The sequence below is a fragment of the Telopea speciosissima genome, chromosome 1 (genome assembly GCF_018873765.1).
Source record: "Telopea speciosissima isolate NSW1024214 ecotype Mountain lineage chromosome 1, Tspe_v1, whole genome shotgun sequence".
In the NCBI taxonomy this organism is placed as follows: domain Eukaryota; kingdom Viridiplantae; phylum Streptophyta; class Magnoliopsida; order Proteales; family Proteaceae; genus Telopea; species Telopea speciosissima.
The window spans coordinates 37,152,226-37,168,735 of NC_057916.1; the positions used below are offsets into that span (position 1 = coordinate 37,152,226).

General features: G+C 37.4%; 1 protein-coding gene across 1 annotated transcript; it reads right to left on the bottom strand.

Moving 5' to 3' along the window:
* Window positions 1–690: 690 nt before the first annotated feature.
* On the bottom strand, window positions 691–16,510 carry LOC122664414 (N-terminal acetyltransferase B complex catalytic subunit NAA20). The gene is made up of 7 exons (XM_043860218.1): window positions 16,504–16,510; window positions 13,731–13,852; window positions 13,537–13,627; window positions 3,272–3,404; window positions 1,671–1,740; window positions 1,148–1,208; window positions 691–1,059 (listed from the first exon to the last, which is right to left on the bottom strand). The coding sequence occupies exons 2-7, from the start codon at window positions 13,806–13,808 to the stop codon at window positions 968–970; spliced, it is 525 nt and encodes a 174-aa protein (XP_043716153.1). The 5' UTR covers window positions 13,809–13,852; window positions 16,504–16,510; the 3' UTR covers window positions 691–967.

The following is a 16,510-nucleotide window of genomic DNA, read 5'->3' on the forward strand; positions in this document are numbered from 1 at the left end:
TTTAGTTGGGATAACGTTATCTATTGTTATTATCGATGTGGTTGTTGAAGTATCACGAGTCTATGCAGTGACAGAATTCTACTGCATCCAATGTATCAGAAAAATCTCCAGAGGTGGGGTGACATACAAGGAACCGGATCCTCTCCAGCTCGCATAGGACGGCTGAGCGGGCTGACACACATCCCAAGGACAACACCAGCCGTCTGATGCACAATGGCCGTACTGGCAAGCCCCGCAAACCTTGGGCTATGTTTGGAAGGCAAGAGACGGAAAATGTAATTATATCAATAATGATTTGTTAGGTATCTCTCTCTCTTCATTTTCGATTTTCTTTTCTTGCCTTTCAAACATAGCACTGCTTACCAAAATTGCTTGGGTTTCAGAAACATTTAGTCCTCAATTTTAACATTCTTTAACCTCTGAAATTGCGTGGTGACCTATGACCTGTGAGTGTGCTTGAATCACATATTTTCTTAACAAACCATTCCCATAGGCGCATAGTAATCTGTATTCATCACAAGTTATTCTAAATAGAGAGCTGAATGAAAAGTTTGATCTTAATAGGATTATGTTAAGTTGCACACTGAAAGATTGCAGCCTAACTAGTATTTAAAATGACTACCCACTTCCATCTAGGAGAGCAATGACTTGGGTTGCCGAGACAAGCCTAAATCTGTGATGTGTTTATACAAAAGCAAAGTTCACACACAGGGTGAAGGTGCCGGCTGAGATAGGTCTGCTAAAGGGTCTCAGCTAGTTGTAGCGATGTCTTGGGATTAAATCCTGCCTTCACCGTTAAGTTGACATTCAGAACAACTTTGGTGAAGCAGCTTGAGAGTACAACCACAATGATGAAACACACACGAGACAAATAGTGATGCCATTTCCCTCACTCAGAACAGTAGAAATAGAACAAAGACGATTCAATCCTGCCAAATTTGGTTAACAAGCTATTGCGAATGCACAGTTAATCATACTCCAGTTCATCGGGAGTTACTGGTCTTTTGAGGGGAACGATGGACTTCTTCTCAACATCTCGAGATAATGCTTTCCTCATATCTGAAAAAAATGACCCATAAATAGCATGTAAATATGGGTTGAAATGGATGAAATCCACTAATGTTATGTGGAGAATATAGAGACCCACCTAACCCGTCTTCCTCCCCAGAGTAATAACGTAATACCCGTCTATAGATTACATATCCAAGCTGATGAGAAAAAAGAGAAAGCAATATCATCATAAAAAAAGTGTTAGATAGTATAACTAATGCCACAAAGAAACCATCCCTCGATAGTGGATCATACAATCCTTGTAATCAATCTGCATGGTTCCCCCACCCACCCAAAAAGATAAAAAAAAAGGGAAACCACGTCCAGGATAAAACATAACCTTACAGCAGCTCAACCCCCATGCTCAACAAGTAACTTTACAGCTATGATGAATAAAGAAATCCAGACAAATACATGTCAACATTTAGACTAATTTACAGTGTACCCAATCAGGGTAAGAAATTAATGAAGAAAATAATTGCTTAATAACTCAACATGGAAACTTAATTACACTGGGTAAGACAATAATTAATATTTCAGAAGAAATTAATTGTAGATAAGCATTAGAACATGAAAACTTGTCTAACTTGAAGTCCAAAGACTAAGTTAGAGAATTGTACCTTTTCATACATCTTTATGGCCGGAGTGTTCGATGCCCTCACAAAGAGGTCGACGAAGTAAGCCTTATCACTGTCAAGACAAAGCTTTTCCTCAGTTTCCAAGGTGGGAGTTACAGACACCCAAACAAAATGCTAGAATGGCTATATTAGTGCTTAATGTTAATCACAGTTGCATCACTTTATTGAAGGAATACTTATAAACCAACTCAAACAGCATACGATACAGATTGACATGGATTTTGTTCTTTATGTGAATCTAAGAGATAATAACTTCACAAGTGAGAACAAAATATACAACTTTCAGTCCTTTGCATAAACAAAGATATATAAACTAAGTATCAAACAGCATTGATCAGGTCCTCATTGACTAGAAGATGCAATGAGCAAGGTATCAGTACAGAACAAGATGCAATGGAAAGCCATAAGCTCAATAGAAATGATTCATACTCCATTAAACATTAATTCCAGTAACCAATTCTCCAGTATGCGGTGCTGTTAAAATTGTGTGATTTGCAATCCTGATCAGACTGTGTGAGATAAAGCATTTTTCTCAACATTCTCTATGATTTCTAAATGGATCCAATGCTCCTATACATGGTCCAATTAAAGAATCATTGAATCCTTTGTGTCATGGGTTCTAATGGATATAAATTTGCGGAAACAATAAAGAAAAATTAGAAAGGGTGGGAGGAGGAGGAATAGTGATAAACATCTGTGAATATTTTAGTTTGTTTACTTTGTGTAATGGTTTGGGGCTATCACTGAGACTTTAAGAACATAATGGTAACAAACATTTGGCCACAATTAATCACAAAACCACATGCTGAAGTTGTGAACTCTCCACCAAGAAAAAACCAAATTTCTTACTTATTTTCCCCTTTCCCCCTGAAAAACGAATTATCATGGTCTAACATTCATCAAAAGCACAAACAAGATTGCAGTAGGATGAAACCAATAATGAAAGTTTTCTAAACAGATACCAACTTAGGTTTTTCAGTCAACTTGAGTATGCGTACTTTGGCGTCATTAGCTGACCATACTTTCAGTTTCCTGACCTATAAAGTGGTGTGTATGTTCTTGCACGAGGTACTATTTTCTTGTATTAGCCATAATCTTTCAATTCACATATGAAAATGATCCACCAATTCAAGGAGCGAATTTCCATTAAAGCAAGGTCAGAACAAATTTAAATTTTGAACTGTATCATGAGACTTGAGGTGATGCATTCAGAAGAATAAGACGAGGTCCTGATTGTTTAGCTAGTCCACAGCATGATTAACATATCAGGTTGCTCCTGAGATAAAATCTAATCTCAAGCTGGTCAAATACAATAGCAAGCCTCTCTGATTGGCCTGAAGGTCAAATACATCTTATATGGCTCAAATTATGTGAAATGGTTGTATAATTTAAGCCATACTGAGGAAGAAAAGGCAACAAGAGAGCCATTACAAATATATTACTATCTTATAATTTTTTTTTCCTTTGGGGGGTGGGGTTGTTGGAGAACATTTTCTATCGCAACTAGGAAGAAATCTTGGTTACACTATGCTCTACAAGAAGCCAGCTACTTGCCACTAATATATAATTATGTATCACCATACATCTTGTCACTGATGTCCTCGAGCATGTGCATGAGTTTCTTTGCTAATTGCTGCCTCCGGAATTCTGGGGCGACAGTCACTGCAGTTACATGGCCATGCCACGATTCACCCTGTCCTTCAACTTTTCCCATAACTGCAAACATGTAAGACAAGATTTCAATGGAATATCTGTACTAATTCCAGGAAGAGAACTTCCATATAGAGAGAGGAAGATCTACAGAAACAATGTAGCAGGAACTGAAGAAGTATCTGATTAGAAAATTATAAATGTTACTCCTTTCCTTAATTGAAATGGTGAATACAGAATAGAATAAAATGACACAAAGCAGGGTTTATTACCCAATGCTCAGACATATAATATGGCATCATCAATTAGCATTCATCTATATCTATTGCTCCCTAATGAATGTCATAAGCAATCTGAACCACAAGAGTTGCAAGGACAGAGTCCATCTTTTAATATTTTGAGGCTGCCTCGTAGGTACGGCAGTATAGGCCACTGTTTTGAAGGTAATGGAGGTTTGTGAAACTGTAACGTGAATTATGGAACCTTTTTTTTTTTTTTTTTGGGATAATTTATGGTGGATGGTAAGGTTGTGGAAATGTGATAGCAACAATTTTATAGAAAAATAAAATTAAAGAGAAATAGAATAAAGAATAAGTTCTACATTGATATTACTGCAATCACATCAACAAATCTCCATGGGCTCCATGGATCGCCAAAGGATCACTCAAATATTTAAGAGCATCAATCAATCAAGACATCTGAATGGCACCCCAAAAAGCAGCATAGAAGCAACAGTATTTTGTAGATTCAAGTGGAAGAGACCTTTTATAGACATTTATCCCCGAGCCAGAGGGCGATCTCTTTAACTAGACTTCACATGAGTAGATGACTAATTTCACTCGATTTCAAATACAAATAAACCCATTGTAAACTGATATCTTGCAGTATCTCATTACAATTCTCTTATCAATTGGATACATGAGATCTTCACTTAGTGAAACCTCTCTACAAGCACTGAAAGCTAGCAGGATGATAAACTTTGAACCTGGAAATAAAGCCTAAAAGGAAGTGATACAAACAAGACCAATATTCAGTTAAGGATTCTAAGATTACAATTAAAATGACGCTAAATGTAACTAAAACTAACAATGCCAAGATGAATCAAAGTGAAAGCAAATTTCACCAAACTAAGATCCAGCACCAATACCAAGTATGACCTCAAACAGAGCTGATTGGAGGGTAAGGATCCATGTAGCTGACCCCATTTAATTGGGATAAGGCTGAGTTGTAGTTGTTATAAGATGCAGCACCAAACAAAAATTAGAGCTAAATTTTACAATATACACATACAATTGTTGGAATATTTCATTTTGAATTATGTTTTGGTGACTACTAACATGTGTGTGACTGATGAAAAAGCATAAACTTAATTGTGTAACAATTTGTTGGATATCCTCAAGTGTTCAAGTTGATGAGTAAGCATCATTCCTATTGCCCTTCCCAAGTATCAAAGCATCAAGCACTACAAGCCAAGCAAGCCGGAATGCGTCACTGAGCAAGAGCATCACCGGCACATCTCCAACTCGATTGAATGGAAGATCACGTCTTGTGAAGATCAACCATAGATTAGAAGACTTGGATTCACTTACAAATTTAATCTTAGGATTCACTATTAATTTTGTTGTAATCTTTGTAATCCTAAGATGTAAGATTCTCGTAGTTTGGTAGGCCCAAAATACTTAAATGTAAATGTAACAAATACAAGCCAAGCAAGCTGGAATGCATCACTGACCAAGAGCATCATCAGCACATCTCCAACTCAATTGAATGGAAGATCACGTCTTGTGGAGATCAGCCATAGAACCGAGAGAAGCCAAAGTGTAAAGCACTCAAGTTGAAGACTTGGATTCACTCACAATTTTAATCTTAGCATTTGCTATTAGTTTTGTTGTAGTCTTTGCAATCCTAAGATGTAAGATTCTTGTAGTTTGGTAGGCCCAAAATACTTAAATGTAAATGTAACAAAGTCAGAGAGAAAAACAAACCAGAATCTATACAGGAAGAAGAAGAGAAGTGAGAAGAGAGAGAGAGAGAGAGAGAAGAGAAGATGGGAAGAGAGCTGGATGATAGATGGTTAGTTCTATCGTACCAGCAGTATATATTTATATTAAAGCCAAAAACAGAGTCACAATAGGAATAAAACTATTTCCTAGCTAATTTAGGGTTTAATTACAATAGATATAGGAAACAATAAGAGCCTAATCTAAACTACTCAGCCAAGCATACAATCCCAAGGTATGTATCTTAACATTCCCCCTCAAGCTGGAGTACACATATCAAGGCTCCAGCTTGAACCAACAAGAATAGACATTAAAAGCAACAGTGCAGCACCAATTTTGAATAGCAGTTGTAGACGTCAGTTAACATGGAGAGAACTTCATTCAAGTAGCAATATCATCTCAAGCACACAAATCATCAGCAACATCAGTAGATAATATAATCTTCGTGTGAAATAAATCCAAACAGCAACGAGCAAAATAAGCGGTAGCGAACACAAACCGCAATCCACAGTATCACAATAGCAACAACAATATCAAAGGCATTTCTCAAAGAAGGCTGGTAATAGGGAGTAATCTTCACAAAGAAAGATAAAAGTGCAGCATCCAACGGCTACGTCATAAGCCTTTCTCAAGGTAGGCAGGTAGTAAGTAGTAATCTGTTCAAACAAAGACAAATGAAAGTATAGCATCCAACAATAACACATAAGCCAAGAAGCTCCTTTTAGGAACTTCTCTATTCCAGAAATAAGACCTAGAAATAGGGCTCCACGAGACTCCTCTCTCTCTCTCTCTCTCTCTCTCTCTCTCTCTCTCTCTTATTTGCTTCTCTTCTCGTCTCATCTTCTTTCTCTATTTGCTTCCTTAGATCAGGACTGAGGAGGGAAGAAACGAGTAAAGAATAGAACAGAAAAAATCTTCTCTGCCTCTTCCAGTGTTTTTCTACTCTGCTCTGGAAATGCTCTTAGGTCTCTTCTTCTAGTTGGTCGTTTTCTGCCCAAACAGCTACACCAGAAAGTCCCTCTTAAATCTTCCATTTTAATTCAACAATAGTTTTAAATCTTTCCACCAGATTTCCTAGAAACATATGTGTGTTGTCCCCATAATACACATAATTTCACAATCCTAACCCTGCTTACTAGCAGCAGACCACATCCTCCATCCATTTTCCCTCCCCTCTCCTCGCACCAACCCCTTAGTAGCTTCAGTTGTGCTATCAATCCTGCATTATGATGTAAATGTACGGAGAGGACAAAGCCATATCTCATTAATTGTTGGGTTTAAATTCAGATTAATAACATTCCTTAAAATCCAAAAGTTGTCTTTTAGAAAATAAGTTTTCATCCGTAAATGTTTAAAGGAATGCAACCCTGTAATAGAATTATGACTTAGCATGAAGCATTAAGCAAGCAATAAAGAGTAACATCTTGATAGCAGCAGCCAATCCAACAGAACAAAATAAATATGGATCAAGGGTAAAAGTACCTCCATCTCTACTGCCGAGTAGAATTCCTTAAAATTCAATGGCTTTTCCACATCTGATACTAACCATTTCATGATTTGGGTATTCAATGTTATTTTTTTGTAAATTTATAGAAGTTTCAGAAACAGATATTACTGCACCTAACAAACACGTTTCTGTTTCTTTTATGGCCCAGAAATAGAAATTACTATGCGTTATCAACCACATTATTTTGTCCAGAAATATGGCCCAGAAACAGAAATACCAAAACTTATTTCTGGAACAGAAGCAAAGCCTAGAAACAGAAGTGTTATCATGCAGACCCTAGGTTGCTAACAACCAGACAACATCAGGTGGTTGTAGACCAAATAAATATTCTTTGTTGCTGAAAACCATATTCACAGATAAATTTGTTGCTGAGGACACAAACACATAAATAATAATAATCTTCAACTGATAACTTGAGCGGGAAAGGATCTTCAATCTCCCCCTCATATGTAGCATGACACATGGACAAATAAGACATAAATTGAAATAAATAATATTCAACCAACATATATAATAATCAGCATCATCAAGAGCAATAGATAAGAATCTCCAATCTCCTCCTCATGGTAGAAAATAATCTCCATACAAGTACCAATTTTCAAAAAATTGCAAATCCCAAACTGATACGATTTGGGACCGACCAAAGCAATAAATATACAAATATTCAAGCCAATGGCAGTTCCATAAAATCTGGCCACACTAATGGGAGTACCCAAGCAAATATACCAAATAATACAATCCGGGGTTCCAAAACCTGGGCTCGGATTGCATAGGTCCCACCCAATCAACTAGACTCCAAATATTAAAAAGGTAATGGCAGGTGGGTAAATAACCAGAAATTTTCAAGGGGCCATTGGTAAATTAAAAAGTAATGGGACATGAAATGAATTTGAATTTAATATTTGAGCAGCATAAAGATTAAGGTATCTATGAAAAAATAGGACATAAAATCAGATAGCATGGGTGGAGGTGCAGTGAAGGAAATAGACACAAAGAAATGTGATAACGTGAAAAAAGTTATAATTGATGACTCAAGTCACTCAATAAACAAGGGTAAAATTGGAAGAAAAAAATAATTAAAGGACAGAATAGAATTCATGCAAGAGGGAGGGACAAAAACAGAAAAAAGGCTTTAAAAGAGAGGAATGTGACTATGTCTTTAACCCTCTGGACAATCACGCAGCAGCAGCAAACACCAAGAGTTTGCAGAGGCGATAACCAAGAAAGGAGAGGCGGTAACCTTGAAAGGCTATGGCGGAATATATCTGGTTAGACCTATTAAGTAAACAAGTCACATGGCCAATATATCTGAGAATATGTTAAAAATGAAAGGCCAAGTCACCCGCTTGAAGAAATACCACAATTGGGGCCAAAATATGGCATGCAGGCAAAGAGAAAGACCTTGCGGTTGACTGCCAGTTTCTGGGTTCAACCGTCATGATCGACCACTGCGGTTGACCTCCATCCCGTGATCCCAATGGCTAGAGGTTTTGGGCTTAGGGGGTCCAGAGTTGATCTTCAAGTCTCGAGGTTGAACTCTAGATCTCAGGGTCGACCACCCTAAAAATTGTTGGCAAAGAATAAGAGCCATATTGGGCAACGGTTCAATCCTGGGTAGGTCGCAGGAACTCCAACAGTAAAAAAATGGCTAGATTGTATTGGCCATCTATATGGGAGCTCTTGCATTTTGCCAACAACACCCTTAAGCTATACATTTGCACAAACACTTGGCATATTGGGCTTATAGAATTGTGGGAATCAGGAAAACTAGACAAACAGTTTGTGAGAGTGAAAGGGGTTTGATCAACTGAGAAAAGATCTGTGGAAACAGCGTTGAAGGTTTGATTGGCACTATTAGGAAAACAAATCATTTTAGTGGAGTGCTAAGAGTGAGAAGCTCTTAGAGAGTGGATGTAGGTCAAGAGGACCAAACCAATATAAATCTTGTCTTCCTTTGTGTGTGAGTTCTAGTTTTCCATATTCCCCTTTGCAACCTTGAAGTGGTTAAAACGATTTTCAAAGGTAAATTAGTACCCAATTCACCCCCTCTTGGGTTGCTTTACCAGTCCAATAACAATTTTAGAAGATACTAGTTGATAAGTTCAATGGAGTGAAAAGTATAGACACTTGCGTGCCCATGAGATCAGTGAGATCTATTAGGCCCATCGGGTCACTGGAGAGTCTCCTCAAGAAATGACTCCTTTCTCCCAAGTTTGGTCTGTTCTGTGACCCAAATCCCCTATAGAAGGAGGAACCAACAGGTATTATGTCTACATCACTCTTCCACGTCTACTCACCCTGATGGTAGTGATTTCTAACCGTCACAATCACACTATATGGTTCAGTAGCAAGAAAACATAGTATATGCATGTACTAAATTACAGGTTTCAAAACGATGACCACTCCTATACCACACTATAGCACAGTTTTAGTATACAGTATCTGACGCGGAACCTACGTCACAAAACCCTATTGGGTTCGCTATGCCCCCCTCCCCCCCCCCCACCTGGTAATGGCAATTTTGTAATTAAAGAGAGTAGTTGGGCTTTAAAAGTGAGGTAACAATACAAGGGATAAGCCAGGAATTAACTCAAAAGGAGACGGCAATTCTGGAATTAACACAAAGATAGATTAAAATAGAAGGAAACTTAAAAGGTTAGGATTTTATTGTAATTTATAAGACCTGTCCACGAAAGCAATTTAGAAGACTTGATGTCTTCTTCAATCTCACGATTCCAAAAGGAAATAAAGCTAGCGGGAGAGCCAGAAATAGAATACCCAATCAGACTCTCTCATTGAGTCTAAATCCCATGAAACTGTAGGGTATGATTCGCAATCTCCTGCACTATTGAACCCAACTAACGGTTGCTCGAAATAATAAGAGATGAAATACCACTAAAGGACTGAAACTGTGTCAGGTGGAAAGCTTCGGGTCAGACCTGATATTCACAGTAAGACTCACAGGAGTCACAGCACACACAAGCTCAAAATTGCATCCTTGGCAGCTTGAATCACCCCTAAGGGAGGAACCATGGTGCACAATCTCAGGTAGAGAGAAGAATGGAGGGAGATCGACCCTAGTCTTGTGGAACTATTAGCACCGCTGAAATAGGGGATAGGAGTGAGTTTAAGAAACTCAAGTAGGAAAGGAACAAGAAGAAAGAAGAATGAGAGATAGAATGCACAGAAGAAAGGGGTAGAGATCACACAATCACGCCACGCAGGCCTCAACCAAACACTCAAATTCCATTATCATTAATTTGAAACATTCGTTGGTTACAACCATGTATTTAAAGAGAGAAATAAAAAACTCCTAACTAAACTCTAAAACTGAAATATAATGGAATTCTACAACTACCTAGCCTATTCAAAGTAAAACAAACGACTACAATATAAATCTAAATAAATAAATAGATAACTAATATCCTACTAGACTCCAAAACCTGGTTGGACCTGGTTCATCTCCATCCGAATTCCCAAACGGGGTCGTGTCAATCCACGGAAATGCTCTTGCATCAGTATCGGACACCGTCGGTACTGACACCGATACGTATCGCCGGTATCAGTTCATATCGGTCCAATACGGGATCAAAAGTCGACTATTTTACCAAAAATCTAGGGTTCATAGCCATTTCAACGATACCATATCGGTCTAGTATAGGCTGATACAGCCGATACGATACTGATAACTAATATAATATGCTCTTGGCACCCTACTTCTAGTAGATTCATTGGCATCAGCATTCCCTTCAATAGGAGAATATTAACCTTAAATTACCTTTTTTTCAATGAATAACTATACGAACAACAATATGACCGAAAAACTATGGCCAAGGAAGCATATGGACCAAGAAAACAAACCAGACATCCACATCCAACGGAGCCAAGGTGCAATAAATTTCTTCATTAAACGACAAGAATGGTCAAGGTAAATGCAACTGTGCTCATACAAACACAAACAGCAAGTTATCCAACTTCAGTCAACTATATAGCCAATAAAGCCACTCATTGACTTCATATACCAGTTTTAAACTTTTCAATGGCATACACATTTGCTGGATTCTAAAATTGCAAAAGCACCAAGATTCAAAATTTCTAATGAAATTTGCAAAATATTTCGGTTTCCCTAGACCTCAAAACAAATCACATTGAAAATACAAAGAATACAATATTTCATCAAATAAAAGCGAAAGAAATTATCGAGATGTCGAAATTTCGGTCAAAATGAATGTTACATTCCTTCGTATAAAATACTAAATTTTGAGTTGAAATGATCAAAATTGGGAAATGAGCCAAAATGGTTAGAATGTTTCAAATTTGTACAAGAACTTAAAATCTGGAGAGAGTCAAAATTCTCTCCAATCATCTAAGCTCCCACAACAAGATTGAAAGGAGATTCAAGGATTATATATGTACACATTTTAATGTCGGACAGGATTGAAGGTTCAACCAGTCCCAAAACAGGATCTGAAATCCAGGGGGGTGATTTTGGTTAATGGAAATAGGGCTGGAATGCTCAGATGGGTTAAGGGGTTGGTCTAGGGTTTGGGTAGGGTGATTGAATGAGACTGAAACAGTAGGGAACTAAAAGGGTCAAACAAAATTCAGTAAAACAGCAGGTTTCCCCTCTGCCGATTTCACTAAAAGGCCAGGAAAACAGAGTTTGGGCAGAATTGGAGAGAAATCCAATAGCAGCCAATCTGCTGGGTAGATGAGGCTGAAACTTGGATCGACTGGGGGTCTTGGAGGGGAGAAGGTGTGCTCAAAAGATGGGAGAAAGGTGATGGTTGGATTGGGCAGGGGAAGGGTGTAATGGAATTAGAAGGTTAGGCTGACAAGAGAAAGTAACCTGAGAATAGTAGGTTGGGCAGCAGCAGAGCAGCTCGGTTGAAGGGATGAGGCTTCTAATGGCTTGAGAACTTGAAGGGGATGAAGAACAGCAACTGGAAGAGACCTCCTGGGCTTCCCACCGCAAGGAGTCAGCTAGATCATACACTAGCTCCTTGTCCAAGGATCAAACACCAAGGGAATACTTCAGTAGAAGCAGCAGCTTGACAGCAATATTGAATAGCAAAATCGTGGGCCGCTTGTCCTCCTGGGTTGTCTTTATATATTGCAATGAAAAGAAATAACAAGGATCAAAATTAGAAGGTCCCAAAATAGAAACTTCCAACCTTGACCCCATACTTGGGTTACAAGACACTATCAGTTTCTAAAACTGATGTGAACTCCTAAATCTGGATGCTTACTAAATATGAAAATAGAAACTAACTTCTTACAATGAAATTAGAAAGTAAATATCCTAGACTACTAACTTAGCCCACATGGCTGACCATAACTTAAACTGGACCAATTGAACCAACCGGTTCACTGGTTTATTACAAGACTCAAAATAAAAACATAACAACCCAATAGAACAGCACTGTTCACATGAACACTGTTACACCAGCAGTAGTTGAGACTCAAAATCGTGGCCGGCTGCCAAAGTAGGCAGCAGCCTTCTTCTTTTTCTTCCTTGAGTACATCCTTGATTCTGCATCACATTTGGGTTGAAACTTCAAGAAGTAAGTCCCTAAAACTTACATACTGGTTCAATTTTTTTTATTAGATTTGAGCAATGTTTGAATGCTTACATTAGATTCACATCATACTATGAAAGTTTGTTGGAATTTTTGCAAAACTGAAGCATCTTTACTTCAATCTTAAAACCACAACTTTATTGATACCATTCCCCCCCCCCCCCCCCCCAAAAAAAAAAAAAAAAAAAAATATTAGGTTGAATTGGCTCTGTTAGGCCCTTACAACATTGACCACATTAGGCTCTGTTTGCTCATTAAAACACATTTGCATTAGGATAAACAACTTACCTGCTGTCAATGTTTTAATTATGTGCACAATAACTTATATAGGTGAAGGATACAATACATATGCAATACAATGTAACACCAAACTATCCCTGTGGTTTTTTTTTTTTTTTTCATAATAATATCTAATCATTCATACGTGCGTTTTTATGCTTAAATAAGCATTCCCTAGAGTTTCATTGTGAAATTCTTATGTATTTCTCCTCATTTCTCTTCATTTCCCAAAATTTTACCAAATTTCAACTCAACCATTTACTGCCTTTCTTGGGAAGAATCCTTCCAACAGAAAACTTCCACAATGTCTGAATCCCTATAAACTGAGCCTATTGAATTCCAAAGACCAACCCCGTAAGAGAGAGAGGCAGTGCGGATGTTTATTTTGTTTAGTTATCCAAACACATTTCTCATGTAAAACAGCAAAGAAATGCTCAAAAACCCGGTTCAGACCTAAGTTTTATAAAAAACGGATACATTCATCCTCGTTTACCATTAACCACAGCAGTATTGAGCATCCAAGAGAAAAACATATAATTTTAAATCACACTACATTTTTCCACCTGTATTTAACATTTCCTTCCGTTGGTCGAAAGAACAATTTAAGCATTTGACTAGGGCTCCATCGACAAAAATTTAACATTACTAGGTGCCTTACAATTCCAACTATAGATTAATACAATAGAAACGGAAAATTTGATAATATACAACAACTTTATAACGATAAAAAATAAAGGAGAAATCAAGATGAGAAAGATTTAAAAAAAAAAAAAAAAATTCTTTTGGAAATTGTAAATTAGGAAGGTGAAAATGAAGGGTAAGGAAGGGCGTACTGTATCCCATGATTTGATGCCCAGGAGCTTCAGCAACATGGAAGTAGTCGGGCCACCTTGCCAAGTAGGTCATGTAGAATGACATGTTGAACTGCAAAGGTTCGATTTTTGGAGCTCGTAATTCATTCTCGGACATCCTAGTATCGAATATTGGAGATTTTAAAAAAAAAATTAAAAGGGAAAGGAACACTCACAGTTTCAGTGAGATGATCAAGATTTACAGAAGCGAAGCGAAGAAGATCGTTGCAGCAAAACCTGCGAATGGTCGTCATCTCCACAGCTTCTAACACTCCTCCGTTGTAAATTCTCCTTCTCCCTTGCCTTTCCCTCTGTTTCGACAGAAATGTTAAAAGGGTTTTCTATTTTTTTGGTGACAAATGTTAAAGGGTTGTTGGGTAGGGAAATCCAGCATAGTGTAAAGAAGAAGAAGCGTAGAACCTTTGCAGAGACTATTTTGGTCACTTCATCTCTGAAAATTTTGATTCATCGGACGTTAGATTGGATATTCCTCCAATTGATACCTATCCAACGGGAAAATCTGAGCCCTCATGGGAAAGACCCTTACTCGAATTGCGACTTCGCGAGTCAAAGTCGCGACCCTCTCTCCTTATAAATTAGGGTAAATACACACAGACTACCCTGTACTTTGCCCAATACTCACGACACCCCCTCGTAATTTAAAGGTCACTTTCGTCGCCATATACAGTTACTCTGTCAACTTAAAAATAATCCAAAAAATGAAAGGATAATTTTATTTTAACATCAACTCATTCCTTCGTATGAACCCATCCCTTCCCTTAGGTTTTGAAATCCATTTACCGTTGGTTGAATTGAACCCCATTACGACGTTGAAGACCTGCAAGGCTGCAACTGCAAGTGGAGCTGTTAGGGCCTTCCCAGCCTCTGAAGTGAACCCCGGTGACCTTCCCTACACGGTAAGATCTCTTCTTCTCTCTATTATCTCTATCTTCTCTCTATTTGATCTGGGTTGAGGTGAATAACTCAACCGCACAACGCATCTGCCCCAATTGCAGGTCTTCTTCCCCTTAACCCAGCCTCTGTAACCTTTTGCATCACCACCCCCATATTCTTCCTCTTGCATCACCACCCCATATCCTTCACATCAATCTTTCTTCTTCCTAACCCACCTCTGCAACCCTCTGCATATTCACCTCACCATTCAATCCTTTGCATCATCATCCCATTCAATTTTTCTTCCTTCTAACCCCCTGCAACCCTCAACATATTCATCGCCCCCACACCAGTGAAAACCACCAAAGTATGAAAAACTTATAAAATTTTGCATAATAAATTGTTAGGAATAATTTTGCATAAAAAATTGTTAGCAATAACCTAAAAAATTGATAGATATCTTGATGAAGGGGGAAAATCCTAGAATAATATTGAGAGATCATAACTTAAAAAATTATGTTTGTTTATCATTTTGCTTATTGTTCTTATATTTACAGATGCACATGTTTTTTTTGTACATAAACAATCTCATGATCAAGTGTGAATGACCGTTACAACCAACGTGCTTTGAAATATGTGAATCGAAATTGTAACTGTAACAGAAGAGCAATAATGAGAATATCAAAGTCTCAACTGAATAAGAACATACTATACTACTGTTGTTTAAATGCACCCTCAACAAGATGTGGATACTTCTCATGGTGTGACCCTATGGTTGCACCTAGATAAGTGTCTTTGAACAGAGACAATTCCCAAATAGTTGTACGTGAAAGAAGTCTAGAACTTCAGCACATGAATTAAGAGATCCGAAATTTGAGAAATATTATTATTAATAGGATGGAAAAGTTGGATGAAAAACAATTCTTTGTTATTGTAATAGCTTTGTTTGTTTTGGTATTTGTAGTATTGATGGTAGTAAAATGACATTGTCATAATTAAATGGGAAGTAGTTTTTGTTTGGTAATATTATCAATGAAATTTTGTTTTTGGATCCTCTAGATAAAGTTAAAACCCAAACTCCAAAAAGAACATAATTGTATGGAATAATAGAATTGTAAACACCAGTGGAGAGCGATGACTAGGAAACCTTAATCCGAAAAAGAAGAAATAATACCAAAGGGATTATTCCTTACATTCACACGTACATATGCTTACATGCAATCTCAGTCTCAATATTCTTAAGAAATTTGACCACTCCACTAACTAGAAGCAACAACCTAAACCAAATAAATTAAAGAAGACATTACATTCGACTTGAAACCAAATTGTTTTTCATCAACTACTTTCAACCACAATACATCCATAATGAAACCAAATTGTTTTTCATCAACTACTTTCAACCTCAATTCAATGAAAATCTATTTCATTATATCAATAATGGAACCAAATTGTTTTCCATCAACTACTTTCAACCACAATACATCTATAATGGAAACCAAATTGTTTTTCATCAACTACTTCCAACTATAATTCAATGAAAATCTATTACATTACATCCATATTCAAAATAAATTATTTTCCATTAACTACTTTCAACCACAAAACATCCATAATGGAACCATTGTTTTACAACAACTACTTTAAACCATTTGATTAGTGAGACATACTTCAAATTCTAAGTCTTTCATTCTTCTCTACCACCAGCTCCTGCTCCTCTGCCACCTCTCCTTTTCTTTCTCCTGGATAGCTTCTCAGTCATTTGTGCTCTTTGCATTGATTGTGCAGTGACTTGAGTGGATGCAAAAGCTCGAGACCTGGCGAGTCTCTAGGAGTTGTTTGTGTCATCAATTTTTTTCTCTATATAAGTAAAACAATAAAAAAAAACCAATCAAAATCAAGCTATATGAAGTTATTTAGAAGATGGAAAATAATACCTTAACACTCTTCTCTTTGGCTGCAACTTTCTAACATGTCCTACTATTATGCTGTACAAGTTTACATATATCACATCGAACAAAATTATCCATCCTCCTAAAACTGAAGGGTCTGACTCACCTAGTTT

What these genes read in the sequence shown, in the direction of transcription:
- LOC122664414 (XM_043860218.1), bottom strand. Translation starts at nt 13,808, where the DNA reads ATGACGACCATTCGCAGGTTTTGCTGCAACGATCTTCTTCGCTTCGCT. An exon ending in GCATCAAATCATGGGATACA is followed by an intron (nt 3,405 to 13,536) that starts GTACGCCCTTCC and finishes ACATGTTTGCAG; the next exon opens with TTATGGGAAAAGTTGAAGGA. An exon ending in TGGGGAGGAAGACGGGTTAG is followed by an intron (nt 1,060 to 1,147) that starts GTGGGTCTCTAT and finishes CATTTTTTTCAG; the next exon opens with ATATGAGGAAAGCATTATCT.